Below are 21,582 nucleotides of genomic sequence, written 5' to 3' on the forward strand. Positions count from 1 at the left end.
GTGCTGCTAAGACTACATCCATCTCAATTACCTCGATGTGATTACCCTACCAATTTTGCTTCTATCGTTGCAAAACTTAACAGAAGGACAACCACCTCTGTCACAATCTACCAACCAGGCCTTAATGAAAGGCACATAGTGTCAGAATGCTTTGCTCCAATGTACGCAAGGTCTCTCGGACCATGAGTCATTGATCATCAGTCATAGCAAAAGTCAGACTTAAAAATACTTATTTTCGTTATCCTCTGACCCAAATGTTCCTCAATCAGATCACGACAGTTCACCACAGAGAAGTGCAAATCAATTTGTGCAAATTTAAGTTTAAAAAAAAAAAAATCAAGTTTCCTGTTTCCCTTTTCAATAATCCAAGTTTTCCTTCTTCCTTCTTACCCGATGACAGTCTCCATCAGAAAGCACTTCCTGGATGAAAACTGCTGGGCCATCAGGGCGGTTGGAGCCACCTCCCAGAGTGATTCCCATACTGCTGGATTGAGTCACAGAAATGAGTTGAATCCCTCCTTCACCTGGGTGACTGATAACAAACATAACAGCATACATCGACTTTTAAAAAGAAGGTTTTTGTAAACAAGGAAGATTGTGTTACATTACAAACTTATCAGACCTGATTGAGCGCAGCATAGGTCCACTATTGTTGTACATGTTCTGAGAGCCAGCTGGGCTTAACAGCAAAGGACTCTGGGAGCGAGATGAGGAACCAGATGATGTACTTTCCAGGTAGCGACCTGCTTTGGATTTGGAATCAAAGACAAAGGCTAGATTCACACTGCAGCCTGATGTGACACAATTCCGGTTATTTTGTCCCTACCCAACATGTATCTGATCTTTTGATGGCAGTGTAGATGACACAGATTCTATTTTCTATTCTTTTTTTTTTTTTTTTATGTGACCCAATATCCAGATAGTATCCAATCTTTTGACATGCAACTTCAGTCTGAACTGTCAGGTTGCATGCATCTGACTTGCCACGTCACAAACAAGTGACAGATGTCGCAATTCAGCGCTCAAAAAGGCGCAAGCAGGTTTGAAAAACCAAAACAGCAATAGCAGACGAAGTGGAGACGATGAAGGGGGAGCGAGGTGTATTTTGTTTCTGTTTATCTCTCTTGCGCACGATCTCTCTGATGTATTTTGTAGTTTGTGTGTTTTTTTTCTATTTTCTAAGTTGCAGTGTTGACTTTCACATTGCTTGTAAGATTTTTTGTCTGTGGTAATGTTTGTTGTTGGCGCAAGGAAGCCTGCGGAGGAGAACTGAGGCAGTTGCTTTCAAGCTTAGGGCGATGCACTTGTTAACAGTTTTTTTCTGTTTCTTTCAATAACAGAGGTAATCAGACAGAATAATGACTGAGAGAATCATTCTACACATGCAAGGGCAATAAAGTATTATAGACAAGAGGACTAATGGGTTCTTTCCCATTCATCAACGCTTCACGGAATCATCTCAGGCTGGAATAAAAATCTGGATCCAGCCCGTGGGCCGTACATTTGACACCACTGACCTAAAGGTGATAGGAGCGGCAGCCATCTTGGTAAATTTTTCAAGCATACCAAAGGTTCTCACTACCATGGCCCATCCCCAGCATTCTTGAAAAAATGATTAGGTCCACAAATTCTCCCTACACAAACTACAAGCTGTAGCAGCCCCATTCAAAATTTCCCCAGAAAAGTTCAAGTAAGTTAATGGCACATTTGTGCCACTATGTACTTAAAAAAACAAAAAACGGTTTGATACGCTTTGGAGGTATTAAAAAAAATGCTGGTAATGCGTCATCCCCAACGGTACTAGGTAAAATAATTACATTGGTCCATTTGGCAATTTGAAGTGCAAGTTTAAGTTAACATATATGTCCGTATCCAACTTGAGTTAATTTTTCCTAATTTTCACCCTCCATATTGGGGGTGCAACTTATACTCGTATAACTCAAAACCAGACCAATTTTCTCATATCTGTGTGTGACAGAACATTATAATTTTATACACAGTATAATTCGATATACACTTGTCCTCAAAATAATTCAAACCATAGAAATGTTTTTTGTGTTTTTCATTTTTGTGACAAAAACTTTTCATTTATGTGAGTTCCTTCAAGAGTTATGTGTGACAAACAATAAAATAATCAAAACAACACACAATCAAAGAAAAGCAAAATCTAGCAGGTATTTTATTGATGGAAAACCAAAAAATGCTATGTTCAAAATTATTCACACCCTAGTCTATTGTCTTAATTGATAATCAATAGCATAGCTTTAGTTTTTTAAAATTACCCTTTACAGTTTATTTTGGATAATTGTCATTCTGGACCATCCAGTTATGGCTGAACTGGAGTTTCTAAGCAGACTCCTTCAGGTTTTCGTGAAGGATTCCGATGTAATCCTCCTTCTTTTAACATTTCCTCAACCTTGACAAGGTTCCCTGTGCCATAAAAGTGTTATAAAAAAAGTGTTACATAAAAGTGTTCCCATAAAAATGTTTTCCTACCATGGTGTTATGGATGGTGTTTTTGGCTCAAAAGCATCTCTTTATTTTTCTTCAGGCTTACTAAGCATTAATATGCCAAAATAACTCTAACTTTGCCTCACCAGACCACAGAATGGTTGACCAAAATCCAGAGTCATGCTGGAGGTGACCTCTGGCAAAAGCCAAGCAAGCCTCACCATGTTTTTTCTTGAGCAGGGTTGTCTTCCTTGGCCATGTTTAAGTCCCTGCATGGTTAAGTGTTTCTTTTACGGCCTTAGTTGGGGTCTGAGGGTTTATGTTTACCTCTCAGCATACTTTCCAGGCAAGTGTGAGCGACACCTTACAATTCTTGCCATGCCCACCGAGGTTTTTAACAGTGTTGAACCTCATGTGGTGGTTTATGATGCTCTGGATGGTTGCCACAGGGATACCAAACCACTTAGAAATGGCTGAGTAAGCCTTTCTCTTGCTGTGGGAACAAACAAGATTCTAACACAGGTCCTCCCTGGTCTCCCAGGTCTTTTTTCTTGACCATGATATCCAGAAGCCGAGTATGACTGGGAGATTTTTTTTTTGTAATTTATACTGTTTAAAAATGTTGTTTTTTTTTTTTTTTTTAAATGACACAATTGGGACATTTTTGTTGAGATATTGACTAGGATATGAATAATTTTGAACATGACATTTTCTGGAAATCTATCAATAATATCTCATTGAAATGAATAATCTCTTGAATAATTGTATTGTTTTCATTCATTTGTTTGTTGCTTTTGTCACAGTTTTTTTGAGTGCATATCGTAAATCATTTAACATGAAATGAATATAATCATGGGACCAGGCCTCTCTGGTCAATTTTGTCAGGGGCACATACATATATTTGGTATCTCCTGAAGATTTTTGATGAGCTGGAGATTAATGTAACAAATACTGAAGCTCCTGTGGTGGATGTAAGGAAGACATCTCCTGTAAACTCTGTATTCATCTGGTGAAAAATCATCGATCGACATACCTTGGCCTTGGATACTGCCTACATGAAAGTTTTTGTTGCCAGATCAACTACTAAAAATTGTGTGAAAATTAGCGAAACAAAACAAGCAACAACTGACGGTAGCGTCGGTAAAATCCTTCCTACAGTTGTTGCTTGAATATCATAATTATATTTTCCTTTACAAATATGTAGAAATACATTTGCGAAAATGTATGTCAATGCTTTAAGCAAAAAAGTATGGATTTCTGAGATGGATACAAACAAAACAAAAGCTCAAGTCAGAAGTCTTGGAGTGACTGACCTGACCTTGAACAGTTACATTATCCCTGTTGGGGGTTCAACAGTGATGTTCAGTTAATTTAAAATATTTTTAAATGTGATTTAATGTAAAATTTACTTGCCACGGTGGGGCATGGCGAGTGGAATGCTGGTGTGCGGGAGGATGAACCAAGAGTGCAAGGAAGCCAGGAGGGGATGTGCTCAAATGAGGTTTTAATCAAAATAAGGCGGCAGGAACAAAAACAGACAAAAACTGGGCAAAGTATCAAAGCAACGAGAACTAAACAACAGTAAATTTACGGGGAAGGGCGATCGCGGGGCTGCAGAACACTAAGGACGAGATAGAGAGGGAACGAAGGCGAGGGGTGACCATTACAATAATCCGACGACTAACAGTGACAACCCTACAACTTAAATACACAAGACTCTAATTACAAAACAACGCGAAACAGCTGGAAGAGAACAAGAGGCGGGGGAAGCTGATTGGGTGACACGCAAGGGCAGGAACATACAGGCGACAGGTGGACAAAATCAAACTAATGGACAGGGAGGCGAGGCATACGCGGGGGAGAAACTATTCAAACTAAATGGCTAAACAACCCAAAATCTCTACAACTAAACGCATAGCAGAACGAAACCCAGGCAGAACGTGACATTAATAGATAAAATGCAGTTGGCCCAGAATTCTTCAATGATAAGTACTGTGAGATTATGAACCCAGTATTACTCTAAAATAAGGTGAGTCAGGTCGGCTTTATCATGGTTGGTATAATATGGGGAAGTAACTACTTCATATTATGATGCATGGCCCAAACCTCAGATCCCTGACTGCTGCGCAGCAAACACATCACTGTTCTTTAGCCTGTTTTAGAAATTCTGTACCAGCTGACTGCCTCTTTTACCACGGCAAATAGATGTAGGCAATTTTGTAACGGACAACTGCGCTTGACCTGAACCATCCTTAAAGCTGGACTGAATCAATTTACCCTTTGGGCTCAGAACCTTTTATAAAACATAAGGTTTTTATGCTGTATTATGATCCACCATAATTTTGCTCACATAACAGTGTTCGTATGAGTATGAGCTACTTTATAGAAACAAAGCAGAGCAGAACTTTTCCTACCTTGCTGTACTGGAGAATTCCGTGTTGATCCTGTGCTACCATTGGACCCATATTTCTCTAATAGCTCAGCAAATTCTTTCCTATTGAGGGTAAAAAAAGTGGGAAATGAGAGCTGATTGGTTATGGATAGTAAAATTTATAGTACTTTTAAAATCACGAGTAAAGAAAAGTTTACATACTGTGTGAATGTCACTCTCATATTTGTCACTTTTAGCTGTGAGGTAATATGATGCTCTAGATTAGTGTTATGATGGATGTATGCCAGACATTCTCCACTTTACTCTGAAAATAAGTTGCCAGCCAATCACAAGGCATGAAAATAGGTAAAATATATAATATAATATAATATAATAGAGAATAGGTCAGTGCTTGTCTCAGTGAGTGAAATGACATTCAAAACTTTCAAGTTGGTTACTATATGAGATGTAATAATATTGATTGTATGGTAATATTGTCCAACACTGGGCTGAGAAAAAAAATCTTAGTGACCACAGCTACAGAGGATTTTCTTTATATCATTCCTAATCAGTAAAAAATGCAATAATAATGACATAATAAAAAAGTAGGTCGGCAGAGTGGTTTGCATGTCCGCGTCACAGTTCGCAGTCTCGAGTTCAAAACCACATTGCTCTGGTCTTCCTGTTTGGAGTTTGCATGTTTTGCCCGGGCCTGCGCGGGTTCTCTCCGTGCACTCCGGCTTCTTCCCAAACTCCAGAAACATGCATGGCAGGTGTATTGGACACTCTAAATTGTCCTTAGGTGTGATTGGGTGTGTGAATGGTTGTTCATCCCTCTGTGTCATTGATTGGTTGGCAACAAGTTAAGGGTCCCCTTCCTACTGCCCTAAGACAGCTTGGGATAAACACCAGCAGACCTGTGACCCTATGAAAATAAGCAGCTCTAGAAAATGGATAGATATAAAAATATTAATAAAAATCAAATATAAAGAACGCACACCCATTTTCCCCCCTTAAATTAATCAAGGGACCTCACCAAGTGTGATTATATGCAAATTTATTTTAAAAATAATATGAAAATCTAATTAAATACATATATATATATATATATATATATATATATATATATATATATATATATATATATTTTTTTTTTTTTTTTGAACAATATTTTATTTTTTAAGTGCTTTGGATTGTTTGGAGAGATGTTTGTGGGAAATTCAAACATAACTAGAGCTGGGCTATGAACAGGTCAGGGTATGAACAAGGAGTATGAACAATGAAAAATTAATTGTAGATGACTTCAGTGCAGGACTCTTATCAAATAAGTAAAATTTACAGAAGGTGGGACAATGTGGGTTGAGTTCCTGCAGCTTTTGTTAAAGTTGTGTGACTTTCAATGCCATATTGGCCACGCCCATTGTCGAAACATTGTACTATTTTACTATATAAAAAAACGTTGAAAAAATGTTATATTTTTTGCTGCCACTTGGTGGCGCTCGCACTACAACAAAAAAAAACGTTGATAGGTGTATTGCGCATTGGAAAACCATCAAATATATGAAGTTAAGAAAAGATAAGACCATCTGGGTCCAAATACAGCAACTTTGTTCGTTTTGGCGACATATTAGACTGACATTTTTGTTTGCCACTAAGTGGCCTTATAAGCAATTGAAAAAATTATTAAACACATGTGTTAAGGGCTTGAGTCTTCATGTGTCTGTGAAATTTCAGATTTTTCAAAGCTTGCACAGCTGAGTTATAAAGGTTTGTGTCACATGTGGCAAAGTAAACATCAAAGGCATTATTTGAAGCCCCGCTCCCAACATATTTGAAGGCGGATCTTGTTCCTCCCAAACTGATAAAACACCACAGCAAATTTGAAGTTCATTGGGTCAAGCGTTTGGGAGAAAAAAGGAGGAGTTCGGGACCAGCAAATGAGCAAAAACGGGCCAAAAGTGCACATTCAAAATTTCATAACTCTCTTTCTCTAAATCTGAGCATATGGCTCGCGTTGACTTTTTTGTAGGGCTCGAGGTCCTACATAAGGCTACAAATTTTTGTAGCTCTAGGTCAAACGGGTCGGGAGTGAGAGGCTATTTTCCACTCATAAGGCCATTTTGGGGCCAATTACAGCCACTTTTTTCGTTTTGGCGAGTCATCTGACTTTGAGGTGGCGTGCAGACTACGCCCATTATCGAAAAGTCATAAAATTTTAAAACCTTAATATTCCATGTCTTATTGATATTCTGACCAATTTTCATTTGTTTTACTCAAACAGACTGAGCACAATACATGAAAGTGTAAAAAATGACATTTTAATCAACCACTAGGCGGCGCTAGTAGGTATTTAAAAAAACTTTTTTTAAAGGTGTTAAAGACATAAGTTTCCATGTGTCTATGAAGTTTTAGATTTTTTTAAGCTAGTACATCAAAGTTATTAAGGTTTTTGTCACTCTTGGCGAAGGAAAAATTGAACACATAATTTGAAGCCACGCCCCTATCATATATGTCAGCGGATCTGCACCAAATTTTGCCCACTTGTGCCCCTATGTCTAATTATATACCACAGCAAATTTGAAGGCGATTGAGTAAAGCGTTTAGGAGAAACAAGGAGCAGTTTGGGACCTGCAAACGTGCAAAAATGGGCCAAAAATGCACATTCAAAAATTCATAACTCTTTTTCTGTACATCTGAGCACATGGCTCGCGCTGACTTTTTTGTAGGTCTCTAGGCCCTTCATATGCCTAAAAATTTTCGTAGCTCTAGGTCAAACGGGCCGGGACCAGGTGCACTTTTTCAACCTTAGGTGGCGCTGCAGAGCAATTTTTTTTGCATTGTTTTGGGAAACACAAAAATATCCAATTTTTCACCGGGCCCGACAAATGTGCAAATTTTGGTGACTTTTCGTGCATGTTTAGACCCTCAAAAATGGAAAAGCGCTGCACAGTAAATAATAATAATAACTAGAGCTGCAAGCAGCTATAAAGGGCCCTCGCAGACCTGTGCACGTTGGGGTATGAACAGGTCGGGGTATGAACAAGGAGTATGAACGATGAAAAAGTAGTTGTAGATGACTTCAGTGCAGGACTCTTACCAAATATGTCAAAGTTAGACAAGGTGGGACAATGTGGGTGGAGTTACTGCAGCTTTTATTGTTCCAATTTTGTGACTTTCAATGCCATATAGGCCACACCCACTGTCGAAACATTGTACTGATTTGTGGAGGGCATAAGGCATGGCCACTGGCTTTTCAGAAAACATTTAAGGGATATCACTTCAAGGGGCTCAGCAGAGTACATAAAAACATTAAGGATTTGCTATATTTTTTGCTGCCACTAGGTGGCGCTCGTACTATGATAAAAAATAGGCTTGTAGGTGTGTTTCACATTGGACTCGCATCCCAAATATGAAGTTTTGCAAACATCAGATAATCTAGGTCCAATTACAGCAACTTTTATCGTTTTGGCGAGACATCAGACTTTGAGTTTGCATAGAGGCCACGCCCTTTAATGAAAAGTCATAAAAGTTGGGAACCTTAATGTTCCAATGTGTCATAGCTTTTCTGACCATTTTTGAGGTCATTTAGTCAAACAGGCATTTCACAGTACATAAAAGTATAAAAAATGAGATTTTTGTCCGCCACTGGGTGGTGCTGTAAATGATTTGAAAGTTTATCACATAGCTGTATTATTGCATGACTTTTAAAGGCGCAGGAAAGTTTCAGATGGTTTGAAGCTGTCATAGCTGAGTTAATAATATTTTTGTCACTCTTGGCGAAGGAAATATTAAACATAATTTGAAGCGCCGCCCCAATTTTTTATGTCAAGAGATCTTCACGATATTTGGACTATGTGTGCCCCTCAGTTGGATAATGATTCATGCCAAAGTTGAAGGTAATGGGGTGAATTTTTTAAGAGAAAAAGGCACTAGTTTGAGACCAGCTAATGTCTAAGAATGGGACAAAACTGCACATTAAAAAAAATCATAACAATTTTTCTGTACATCCTAGCACATCACTTCTATTGACTTTTTTGTAGGTCTTGCAGTCCTTCATTTGCCTACAAAGTTTCATAGCTCTAGGTCAAACCAAACAGGATTGACTGTAATCTTTCGACTAATGACATTTTTTGCAGCCACTAGGTGGCGCTAGCTTTAAACTGGAATATATTTTTGTCGATATGTTCAGGAGAATATTTTCATCCAATGTGTGAAATTGTGAGAAGATCGGATCATCTGGGTCAAATTACAGCAACTTTTACTGGACAGATAAAGCTTCGGAATGAAAATGGTCGTAGAGACCACGCCCATTATCGAAACTTCGTAAAATTTGGTCAGCAGGGCTGTCTAGAGGTTTTGCAGACTTAATTTCAGCGATATTACATCAAAGGGCTCAGCTAAACACATAAAAACGTTTAAAAAATGCTATATTTTTGGCTGCCACTAGGTGGCGCTCGCACTATAACAAAAAATACGTTGATAGGTGTATTCCGCATTAGAATCCCATCAAATATGTAAAGTTTAAAAATGATAAGACCATCTAGGTCCAGATACAGCAACTGTTCGTTTTGGTGAGACATCAGACTGATATTTTCGTTGGCCACGAGGTGGCCTTACAAGCAATTGAAGAAATTATTAAACACATCTGTTAAGGGCTTGAGTCTTAATGTGTCTGCCAAGTTTCAGATTTTTCCAAGCTTGTAAAGCTGAGTTATAAAGGTTTGTTTCACATGTGCAAAGTAATCATCAAAGGCATAATATAAAACAACACCTCCAACATATTTGATGGCGGATCATCACAAAAATTTGAACAATTGTGCCTCACAGTCAGATAAAACATCACAGCAAATTTGAAGTCGATCGGGTCAAGCGTTTGGGAGAAAAAAGGAGCAGTTCGGGACCTGCAAATGAGCAAAAACGGGCCAAAAGTGCACATTCAAAAATTCATAACTCTCTTTCTGTACATCTGAGCATATGGCTCGCGCTGACTTTTTTGTAGGGCTCGAGGTCCTACATAAGGCTACAAACTTTTGTAGCTCTAGGTCAAATGGGCCGGGAGTGAGAGGCTATTTTCAACTCATAAGGCCATTTTGGGGCCAATTACAGCCACTTTTTTCGTTTTGGCGAGTCATCTGACTTTGAGGTGGCGTGCAGACTACGCCCATTATCGAAAAGTCGTAAAATTTTAAAACCTTAATATTCCATGTCTTAATGATATTCTGACCAATTTTCATTTGTTTTACTCAAACAGACTGAGCACAATACATGAAAGTGTAAAAAATGACATTTTAATCAACCACTAGGCGGCGTTAGTAGGTATTTAAAAAAACTTTTTTTAAAGGTGTTAAAGGCATAAGTTTCCATGTGTCTATGAAGTTTTAGATTTTTTTAAGCTAGTACATCAAAGTTAGTTAGGTTTTTGTCCCTCTTGGCGAAGGAAAAATTGAACACATAATTTGAAGCCACGCCCCTATCATATATGTCAGCGGATCTGCACCAAATTTTGCCCACTTGTGCCTCTATGTGTGAATATGGACCACAGCAAATTTGAAGGCGATTGAGTGCACTTGAGTGAACTTTACTTTCGTAGCTCTAGGTCAAACGGGCCGGGACCAGGTGCACTTTTTCAACCTTAGGTGGCGCTGCAGAGCAATTTTTTTTGCATTCTTTTGAGAAACACAAAAATATCCAATTTTTCACCGGGCCCGACAAATGTGCAAATTTTGGTGACTTTTCGTGCATGTTTAGACCCTCAAAAATGGAAAAGCGCTGCACAGTAAATAATAATAATAATAGTAATAATAATAATAATAATAATAATAATAAGAATAATAATCTGGAGAAAAACAAGAGGGCTCTCGCAGCGGTAGCTGCTCGGGCCCTAATAATCTGGTGAAAAACAAGAGGGCTCTCGCAGCGGTAGCTGCTCGGGCCCTAATAATCTGGAGAAAAACAAGAGGGCTCTCGCAGCGGTAGCTGCTCGGGCCCTAATAACTAGAGCTGCAAGCAGCTATAAAGGGCCCTCGCAGACCTGTGCACGTTGGGGTATGAACAGGTCAGGGTATGAACAAGGACTATGAACGATGAAAAAGTAGTTGTAGATGACTTTAGTGCAGGACTCTTACCAAATATGTAAAATTTAGACAAGGTGGGACAATGTGGGTGGAGTTACTGCAGCTTTTATTGTTCCAATTTTGTGACTTTCAATGCCATATAGGCCACACCCACTGTGGAAACATCGTACTGATTTGTGGAGGGCATAAGGCATGGCCACTGGCTTTTCAGAAAACATTTAAGGGATATCACTTCAAAGGGCTCAGCAGAGTACATAAAAACATTAAGGATTTGCTATATTTTTTGCTGCCACTAGGTGGCGCTAGTACTATGATTAAAAAATAGGCTTGTAGGTGTGTTTCACATTGGACTCCCATCCTATATATGAAGTTTTAAAAATATCAGATCGTCTAGATCCAATTACAGTAACTTTTACTGTTTTTGCGAGACATCGGATTTTGAGTTGGCATAGAGGCCACGCCGTTTATTGAAAAGTCATAAAAGTTCAGAACCTTAATATTCCAATGGGTCATAGCTTTTCTGACCATTTTTGAGTTCATTTAGTCAAACAGGCATTTCACAGTACTTAAAAGTATAAAAAATGAGATTTTTGTCCGCCACTGGGTGGCGCTGTAAATGATTTGAAAGTTTATCACATAGCTGTATTATTGCATTACTTTTAAAGGCCCAGGAGAGTTTCAGATGGTTTGAAGCTGTCATAGCTGAGTTATTAAGATTTTTGTCACTCTTGGCGAAGGAAGTATTAAACATAATTTGAAGCTCCGCCCCCATCTTTTATGTCAAGAGATCTTCACGATATTTGGCCTATGTGTGCCCCTCAGTTGGATAATGATTCATGCCAAAGTTGAAGGTAATGGGGTGAATCGTTTAAGAGAAAAAGGCACTAATTTGAGACCAGCTAATGTCTAAGAATGGGACAAAACTGCACATAAAAAAAAATCATAACAATTTTTCTGTACATCCTAGCACATAACTTCTATTGACTTTTTTGTAGGTCTTGCAGTCCTTCATTTGCCTACAAAGTTTTATAGCTGTAGGTCAAACCAAACAGGATTGACTGTAATCTTTCAACTAATTACATTTTTTGCAGCCACTAGGTGGCGCTAGCTTTAAACTGGAATATATTTTTGTCGATATGTTCAGGAGAATATTTTCATGCAATGTGTGAAATTGTGAGAAGATCAGATCATCTGGGTCAAATTACAGCAAATTTTACTGGACAGATAAAGCTTCGGAATGAAAATGGTCGTAGAGGCCACGCCCATTATCGAAACTTCGTAAAATTTGGTGGAGGTCAGCAGGGCTGTCTAGAAGCTTTTCAGACTTAATTTCAGCGATATTACTTCAAAGGGCTCAGCTAAACACATAAAAACGTTTAAAAAATGCTATATTTTGGGCTGCCACTAGGTGGCACTCGCACTATAACAAAAAATACGTTGATAGGTGTATTCCGCATTGGAAACCCATCAATTATATTAAGTTTAGACAAGATAAGACCATCTGGGACCAAACACAGCAACTTTGTTCGTTTTGGCGAGACATCAGACTGACATTTTTGTTTGCCACTAGATGGCCTTATAAGCAATTGAAGATCTTTTGAAACACATGTGTTAAGGGCTTAAGTCTTCATGTGTGTGTGAAGTTTCAGATTTTTGCAAGCTTGTAAAGCTGAGTTATAAAGGTTTGTTTCACATGTGGCAAAGTAAACATCAAAGGCATAATTTGAAGCCCCGCCCCCAACATATTTGATGGCGGATTGTCACAAAAATTTGATCAATTGTTCCTCACAGTCAGATAAAACATCACAGCAAATTTGAAGTCGATCGGGTCAAGCATTTGGGAGAAAAAAGGAGCAGTTCGGGACCTGCAAATGAGCAAAAATGGGCCAAAAGTGCACATTCAAAAATTCATAACTCTCTTTCTGTACATCTGAGCATATGGCTCGCGCTGACTTTTTTGTAGGGCTCGAGGTCCTACATAAGGCTACAAATTTTTGGAGCTCTAGGTCAAACGGGCCGGGAGTGAGAGGCTATTTTCCACTCAAGGCCATTTTGGGGCCAATTACAGCCACTTTTTTCGTTTTGGCGAGTCATCTGACTTTGAGGTGGCGTGCAGACTACGCCCATTATCGAAAAGTCGTAAAATTTTAAAACCTTAATATTCCATGTCTTATTGATATTCTGACCAATTTTCATTTGTTTTACTCAAACAGACTGTGCACAATACATGAAAGTGTAAAAAATAACATTTTAATCAACCACTAGGCGGCGCTAGTAGGTATTTAAAAAAACTTTTTTCAAAGGTGTTAAAGACATAAGTTTCCATGTGTCTATGAAGTTTGAGATTTTTTTAAGCTAGTACATCAAAGTTATTAAGGTTTTTGTCCCTCTTGGCGAAGGAAAAATTGAACACATAATTTGAAGCCACGCCCCTATCATATATGTCAGCGGATCTGCACCAAATTTTGCCCACTTGTGCCCCTATGTGTGAATATGGACCACAGCAAATTTGATGGCGATTGAGTAAAGCGTTTAGGAGAAACAAGGAGCAGTTTGGGACCTGCAAACGTGCAAAAATGGGCCAAAAATGCCCATTCAAAAATTCATAACTCTTTTTCTGTACATCTGAGCACATGGCTCGCGCTGACTTTTTTGTAGGTCTCTAGGTCCTACATATGCCTAAAAATTTTCGTAGCTCTAGGTCAAACGGGCCGGGACCAAGTGCACTTTTTCGACCTTAGGTGGCGCTGCAGAGCCATTTTTTTTGCATTGTTTTAGGAAACACAAAAATCTCAAATTTTTCACCGGGCCCGACAAATGTGCAAATTTTGGTGACTTTTCGTGCATGTTTAGGCCCTCAAAAATGGAAAAGCGCTGCACAGTAAATAATAATAATAACTAGAGCTGCAAGCAGCTATAAAGGGCCCTCGCAGACCTGTGCACGTTGGGGTATGAACAGGTCGGGGTATGAACAAGGACTATGAACGATGAAAAATTAGTTGTAGTTGACTTCACTGCAGAACTCTTATCAAGTTTGTAAAATTTAGAAAAGGTGGGATAGTGTGGGTTGAATAACTGCAGCTTTTATTGTTACAGTTGTGTGACTTTGCACTGTCATATAGGCCACGCCCATTATCGAAACATTGTACTATTTGGTGGAAGGCATTAGGCGTGGCCAATGGCTTTTCAGACATTATTTAAAGGAAAATCACTTCGAGGAGCTCAGCAGAGTACATAAAAATGTAAAGGAATTGCTATATTTTTTGCTGCAACTAGGTGGCGCTCGTACTATGATAAAAAATTAGGTGTCCACACTTGTACGTGTGTTTCACATTGGACACCCATCCCATATACGAAGTTTTGCAAATATCAGATCATCTAGGTCCAATTACAGCAACTTTTACCGTTTTGGCGAGAAATCGGACTTTGAGCTGGCATAGAGGCCACGCCCTCTATGGAAAAGTCATAAAAGTTGAGAACCCTCATTTTCCACTCTCTCATAGCTTTTCTGACCACTTTTGAGTTCATTTAGTCAAACAGGCATTGCACAGCACATGAAAGTGTAAAAAATGAGATTTTTGTCCGCCACTAGGTGGCACTGTAAATGATTTGGAAGTTTATCATATAGCTGTATTAGGGCATGACTTTTAAAGTCCCTGCAAAGTTTCACATGGTTTGCTGCTAAAACAGCTGAGTTATTAAGGTTTTTGTCACTCTTGGCAAAGGAAATATTCAAAAAAAATTGAAGCTCCGCCCACATCTTACAAGTCATGGGATCTTCACAATTTTTGGCATATTTGTGCCGCTATATCTGCTAATAGTCCATGCCAATGTAGAAGTTAATGCGGTGAACCGTTTAAGAGAAAAAGGCACTAGTTTTAGACCAGCTAATGTCTAAGAATGGGGCAAAATTGAACATTAAAAAAAATCATAACAATTATTCTGTACATCCTAGCACATCACTACTATTGACTTTTTTGTAGGTCTTACAATCCTACATGTGCCTAAAAAGTTTTATCGCTGTAGGTCAAACCAAACAGGATTGACTCCAGTCTTTCGACTAATGACATTTTTTGCAGCCACTAGGTGGCGCTAGCTTTAAACTGGAATATATGTTTGTTAATGTCTTCAGGAATAGATTTTCTTCCAATGTGTGAAGTTGTGAGAAGATCAGATCATCTGGGTCAAATTACAGCAAATTTTACTGGACAGATAAAGCTTTGGAATGAAAATGGTCGTAGAGGCCACGCCCATTATCGAAACTTCGTAAAATTTGGTGGAGGTCAGCAGGGCTGTGTAGAGGCTTTTCAGACTTAATTTCAGCGATATTACTTCAAAGGGCTCAGCTAAACACATAAAAACGTTTAAAAAATGCTATATTTTTGGCTGCCACTAGGTGGCACTCGCACTATAACAAAAAATACATTGATAGGTGTATTCCGCATTGGAAACTCATTAAATATATGAAGTTTAGAAAAGATAAGACTATCTGGGACCAAACACAGCAACTTTGTTAGTTTTGGCGAGACATCAGACTGACATTTTTGTTTGCCACTAGATGGCCTTATAAGCAATTGAATATTTTTTTAAACACTTGTGTTAAGGGCTTAAGTTTCCATGTGTCTGTGAAGTTTCAGATTTTTCCAAGCTTGTAAAGCTGAGTTATAAAGGTTTGTTTCACATGTGGCAAAGTAATCATCAAAGGCATAATATAAAGCCCCGCCCCCAACATATTTGTTGGCGGATCGTCACAAAAATTTGAACAATTGTGCCTCACAGTCAGATAAAACATCACAGCAAATTAGAAGGCGATCGGGTCAAGCGTTTGGGAGAAAAAAGGAGCAGTTCAGGACCTGCAAATGAGCAAAAACGGGCCAATAGTGAACATTCAAAAATTCATAACTCTCTTTCTGTACATCTGAGCATATGGCTCGCACTGACTTTTTTGTAGGGCTCGAGGCCCTACATAAGGCTACAAATTTTTGGAGCTCTAGGTCAAACGGGCCGGGAGTGAGAGGCTATTTTCCACTCATAAGGCCATTTTGGGGCCAATTACAGCCACTTTTGTCGTTTTGGCGAGTCATCTGACTTTGAGGTGGCGTGCAGACTACGCCCATTATCGAAATGTCGTAAAATTTTAAAACCTTAATATTCCATGTCTTAATGATATTCTGACCAATTTTCATTTGTTTTACTCAAACAGACTGTGCACAATACATGAAAGTGTAAAAAATAACATTTTAATCAACCACTAGGCGGCGCTAGTAGGTATTTAAAAAAACTTTTTTCAAAGGTGTTAAAGACATAAGTTTCCATGTATCTATGAAGTTTTAGATTTTTTTTAGCTAGTACAACAAAGTTATTAAGGTTTATGTCACTCTTGGCGAAGGAAAAATTGAACACATAATTTGAAGCCACGCCCCTATCATATATGTCAGCGGATCTGCACCAAATTTTGCCCACTTGTGCCCCTATGTGTGAATATGGACCACAGCAAATTTGAAGGTGATTGAGTAAAGCGTTTAGGAGAAACAAGGAGCAGTTTGGGACCTGCAAACGTGCAAAAATGGGCCAAAAATGCACATTCAAAAATTCATAACTCTTTTTCTGTACATCTGAGCACATGGCTCGCGCTGACTTTTTTGTAGGTCTCAAGGTCCTACATATGCCTAAAAATTTTCGTAGCTCTAGGTCAAACGGGCCGGGACCAGGTGCACTTTTTCAACCTTAGGTGGCGCTGCAGAGCCATTTTTTTTGCATTGTTTTGGGAAACACAAAAATATCCAATTTTTCACCGGGCCCGACAAATGTGCAAATTTTGGTGACTTTTCGTGCATGTTTAGGCCCTCAAAAATGGAAAAGCGCTGCACAGTAAATAATAATAATAATAATAATAATAATAACTAGAGCTGCAAGCAGCTATAAAGGGCCCTCGCAGACCTGTGCACGTTGGGGTATGAACAGGTCGGGGTATGAACAAGGACTATGAACAATGAAATAGTAGTTGTAGATGACTTCAGTGCAGGACTCTTACCAAATATGTAAAATTTAGACAAGGTGGGACAATGTGGGTGGAGTTACTGCAGCTTTTATTGTTCCAATTTTGTGACTTTCAATGCCATATAGGCCACACCCACTGTCGAAACATCGTACTGATTTGTGGAGGGCATAAGGCATGGCCACTGGCTTTTCAGAAAACATTTAAGGGATATCACTTCAAGGGGCTCAGCAGAGTACATAAAAACATTAAGGATTTGCTATATTTTTTGCTGCCACTAGGTGGCGCTCGTACTATGATAAAAAAATAGGCTTGTAGGTGTGTTTCACATTGGACTCCCATCCCATATATGAAGTTTTGCAAACATCAGATCATCTAGGTCCAATTACAGCAACTTTTACCGTTTTGGGGAGACATCAGACTTTGAGTTTGCATAGAGGCCACGCCCTTTAATGAAAAGTCATAAAATTTGAGACCCTTAATCTTCCAATGTGTCATAGCTTTTCTGACCATTTTTTAGTTCATTTAGTCAAACAGGCATTTCACAGTACATAAAAGTATAAAAAATGAGATTTTTGTCCGCCACTGGGTGGCGCTGTAAATGATTAGAAAGTTTATCACATAGCTGTATTATTCCATGACTTTTAAAGTCCCAGGAAAGTTTCAGATGGTTTGAAGCTGTCATAGCTGAGTTATTAACATTTTTGTCACTCTTGGCGAAGGAATTATTAAACATAGTTTGAAGCTCCGCCCCCATCTTTTCTGTCAAGAGATCTTCACGATATTTGGACTATGTGTGCCCCTCAGTTGGATAATGATTCATGCCAAAGTTGAAGGTAATGGGGTGAATCATTTAAGAGAAAAAGGCACTAGTTTGAGACCAGCTAATGTCTAAGAATGGGACAAAACTGCACATTAAAAAAATTCATAACAATTTTTCTGTACATCCTAGCACATCACTTGTATTGACTTTTTTGTAGGACATGCAGTCCTTCATTTGCCTACAAAGTTTCATAGCTGTAGGTCAAACCAAACAGGATTGACTGTAAGCGTTCGACTAATGACATTTTTTGCAGCCACTAGGTGGCGCTAGCTTTAAACTGGAATATATTTTTGTCGATATGTTCAGGAGAATATTTTCATCCAATGTGTGAAATTGTGAGAAGATCAGATCATCTGGGTCAAATTACAGCAACTTTTACTGGACAGATAAAGCTTCGGAATGTAAATGGCCGTAGAGGCCACACCCATTATCGAAACTTCGTAAAATTTGGTGGAGGTCAGCAGGGCTGTCTAGAGGCTTTTCAGACTTAATTTCAGCGATATTACTTCAAAGGGCTCAAATTAACACATAAAAATGTTTAAAAAATGCTATATTTTTGGCTGCCACTAGGTGGCGCTCGCACTATAACAAAAAATACGTTAATAGGTGTATTCCGCATTGGAAACCCATCAAATATATGAAGTTTAGAAAAGATAAGCCCATCTGGGACCAAACACAGCAACTTTGTTCGTTTTGGCGAGACATCAGACTGACATTTTTGTTTTCCACTAGATGGCTTTATAAGCAATTGAAGATTTTTTTAAACACTTGTGTTAAGGGCTTGAGTCTTCATGTGTCTGTGAATTTTCAGATTTTTCCAAGCTTGTAAAGCTGAGTTATAAAGGTTTGTTTCACATGTGGCAAAGTAATCATCAAAGGCATAATATAAAGCCCCGCCCCCAACATATTTGATGGCGGATCATCACAAAAATTTGAACAATTGTGCCTCACAGTCAGATAAAACATCACAGCAAATTTGAAGTCGATCAGGTCAAGGGTTTGGGAGAAAAAAGGAGCAGTTCGGGACCTGCAAATGAGCAAAAACGGGCCAAAAGTGCACATTCAAAAATTCATAACTCTCTTTCTGTACATCTGAGCACATGGCTCGCGCTGACTTTTTTGTAGGGCTCGAGGTCCTACATAAGGCTACAAATTTTTGGAGCTCTAGGTCAAACGGGCCGGGAGTGAGAGGCTATTTTCCACTCATAAGGCCATTTTGGGGCCAATTACAGCCACTTTTTTCGTTTTGGCGAGTCATCTGACTTTGAGGTGGCGTGCAAACTACGCCCATTATCGAAAAGTCGTAAAATTTTAAAACCTGAATATTCCATGGGTTAATGATATTCTGACCAATTTTCATTTGTTTTACTCAAACAGACTGAGCACAATACATGAAAGTGTAAAAAATGACATTTTAATCAACCACTAGGCGGCGCTAGTAGGTATTAAAAAAAATTTTTTTCAAAGGTGTTAAAGACATAAGTTTCCATGTGTCTATGAAGTTTTAGATTTTTTTAAGCTAGTACATCAAAGTTATTAAGGTTTATGTCCCTCTTGGCGAAGGAAAAATTGAACACATAATTTGAAGCCACGCCCCTATCATATATGCCAGCGGATCTGCACCAAATTTTGCCCACTTGTGCCCCTATGTGTGAATATGCACCACAGCAAATTTGAAGGTGATTGAGTAAAGCGTTTAGGAGAAACAAGGAGCAGTTTGGGACCTACAAACGTGCAAAAAAGGGCCAAAAATGCACATTCAAAAATTCATAACTCTTTTTCTGTACATCTGAGCACATGGCTCGCGCTGACTTTTTTGTAGTTCCCTAGGTCCTACATATGCCTAAAAATTTTCGTAGCTCTAGGTCAAACGGGCCGGGACCAGGTGCACTTTTTCAACCTTAGGTGGCGCTGCAGAGCCATTTTTTTTGCATTGTTTTGGGAAACACAAAAATATCCAATTTTTCACCGGGCCCGACAAATGTGCAAATTTTGGTGACTTTTCGTGCATGTTTAGGCCCTCAAAAATGGAAAAGCGCTGCACAGTAAATAATAATAATAATAATAATAATAATAATAATAATAATAATAATAATCTGGAGAAAAACAAGAGGGCTCTCGCAGCGGTAGCTGCTCGGGCCCTAATAATAATCTGGAGAAAAACAAGAGGGCTCTCGCAGCGGTAGCTGCTCGGGCCCTAACTAGAGCTGCAAGCAGCTATAAAGGGCCCTCGCAGACCTGTGCACGTTGGGGTATGAACAGGTTGGGGTATGAACAAGGACTATGAACAATGAAATAGTAGTTGTAGATGTTTTCAGTGCAGGACTCTTACCAAATATGTAAAATTTAGACAAGGTGGGACAATGTGGGTGGAGTTACTGCAGCTTTTATTGTTCCAATTTTGTGACTTTCAATGCCATATAGGCCACACCCACTGTCGAAACATTGTACTGATTTGTGGGGGGCATAAGGCATGGCCACTGGCTTTTCAGAAAACATTTAAGGGATATCACTTCAAGGGGCTCAGCAGAGTACATAAAAACGTTAAGGATTTGCTATATTTTTTGCTGCCATTAGGTGGCGCTCGTACTATGATAAAGAATAGGCTTGTAGGTGTGTTTCACATTGGACTCCGGTCCCATATATGAAGTTTTGCAAACATCAGATCATCTAGGTCCAATTACAGCAACTTTTACCGTTTTGGGGAGACATCAGACTTTGAGTTTGCATAGAGGCCACGCCCTTTAATGAAAAGTCATAAAAGTTGAGAACCTTAATGTTCCAACGTGTCATAGCTTTTCTGACCATTTTTTAGTTCATTTAGTCAAACAGGCATTTCACAGTACATAAAAGTATAAAAAATGAGATTTTTGTCCGCCACTGGGTGGCGCTGTAAATGATTTGAAATTTTATCACATAGCTGTATTATTGCATTACTTTTAAAGGCCCAGAAGAGTTTCAGATGGTTTGAAGCTGTCATAGCTGAGTTATTAAGATTTTTGTCACTCTTGGCGAAGGAAGTATTAAACATAATTTGAAGCTCCGGCCGCATCTTTTATGTCAAGAGATCTTCACGATATTTGGACTATGTGTGCGCCTCAGTTGGATAATGATTCATGCCAAAGTTGAAGGTAATGGGGTGAATCCTTTAAGAGAAAAAGACACTAGTTTGAGACCAGCTAACGTCTAAGAATGGGACAAAACTGCACATTAAAAAAATTCATAACAATTTTTCTGTACATCTTAGCACATCACTTCTATTGACTTTTTTGTAGGTCTTGCAGTCCTTCATTTGCCTACAAAGTTTCATAGCTGTAGGTCAAACCAAACAGGATTGACTGTAATCTTTCGACTAATGACATTTTTTGCAGCCACTAGGTGGCGCTAGCTTTAAACTGGAATATATTTGTGTCGATATGTTCAGGAGAATATTATCATCCAATGTGTGAAATTGTGAGAAGATCAGATTATCTGGGTCAAATTACAGCAACTTTTACTGGACAGATAAAGCTTCGGAATAAAAATGGTCGTAGAGACCACGCCCATTATCGAAAGTTCGTAAAATTTGGTGGAGGTCAGCAGGGCTGTCTAGAGGCTTTGCAGACTTAATTTCAGCGATATTACATCAAAGGGCTCAGCTAAACACATAAAAACGTTTAAAAAATGCTATATTTTTGGCTGCCACTAGGTGGCGCTCGCACTATTACAAAAAATACGTTGATAGCTGTATTCCGCATTGGAAACCCATCAAATATATGAAGTTTAGAAAAGATAAGACCATCTGGGACCAAACACAGCAACTTTGTTGGTTTTGGCGAGACATCAGACTGACATTTTTGTTTGCCACTAGATGGCCTTATAAGCA

The 21,582-nt window shown here is 38.8% G+C and overlaps 1 protein-coding gene across 5 annotated transcripts in view; it reads right to left on the bottom strand.

Annotated features, from left to right (window-relative positions):
* The window catches only part of LOC148410104 (syntaxin-binding protein 4), a 152,446-nt gene that overhangs the window by 69,349 nt on the left and 61,515 nt on the right, over nt 1–21,582 (bottom strand). For 4 of the 5 annotated variants that reach the window (XR_015868144.1, XM_088436542.1, XM_088436541.1 and 1 more), the window contains 3 exons: nt 4,866–4,945; nt 623–746; nt 391–532 (listed from right to left, as the gene is read on the bottom strand). Coding sequence is in view for 4 of the 5 variants with exons in the window: in XM_088436542.1 (XP_088292668.1) it covers nt 391–532; nt 623–746; nt 4,866–4,945 (346 nt within the window). In the remaining variant the exon portion in view is untranslated. The remainder of the gene's footprint in view (nt 1–390; nt 533–622; nt 747–4,865; nt 4,946–21,582) is intronic. The other variant, XM_088436539.1, reaches the window with a different exon arrangement.

Source organism: Hippichthys cyanospilos, chromosome 16 (assembly GCF_059441005.1).
Source record: "Hippichthys cyanospilos isolate Australia breed blue-spotted pipefish chromosome 16, RoL_Hcya_1.0, whole genome shotgun sequence".
Classification (NCBI taxonomy): Eukaryota; Metazoa; Chordata; class Actinopteri; order Syngnathiformes; family Syngnathidae; genus Hippichthys; species Hippichthys cyanospilos.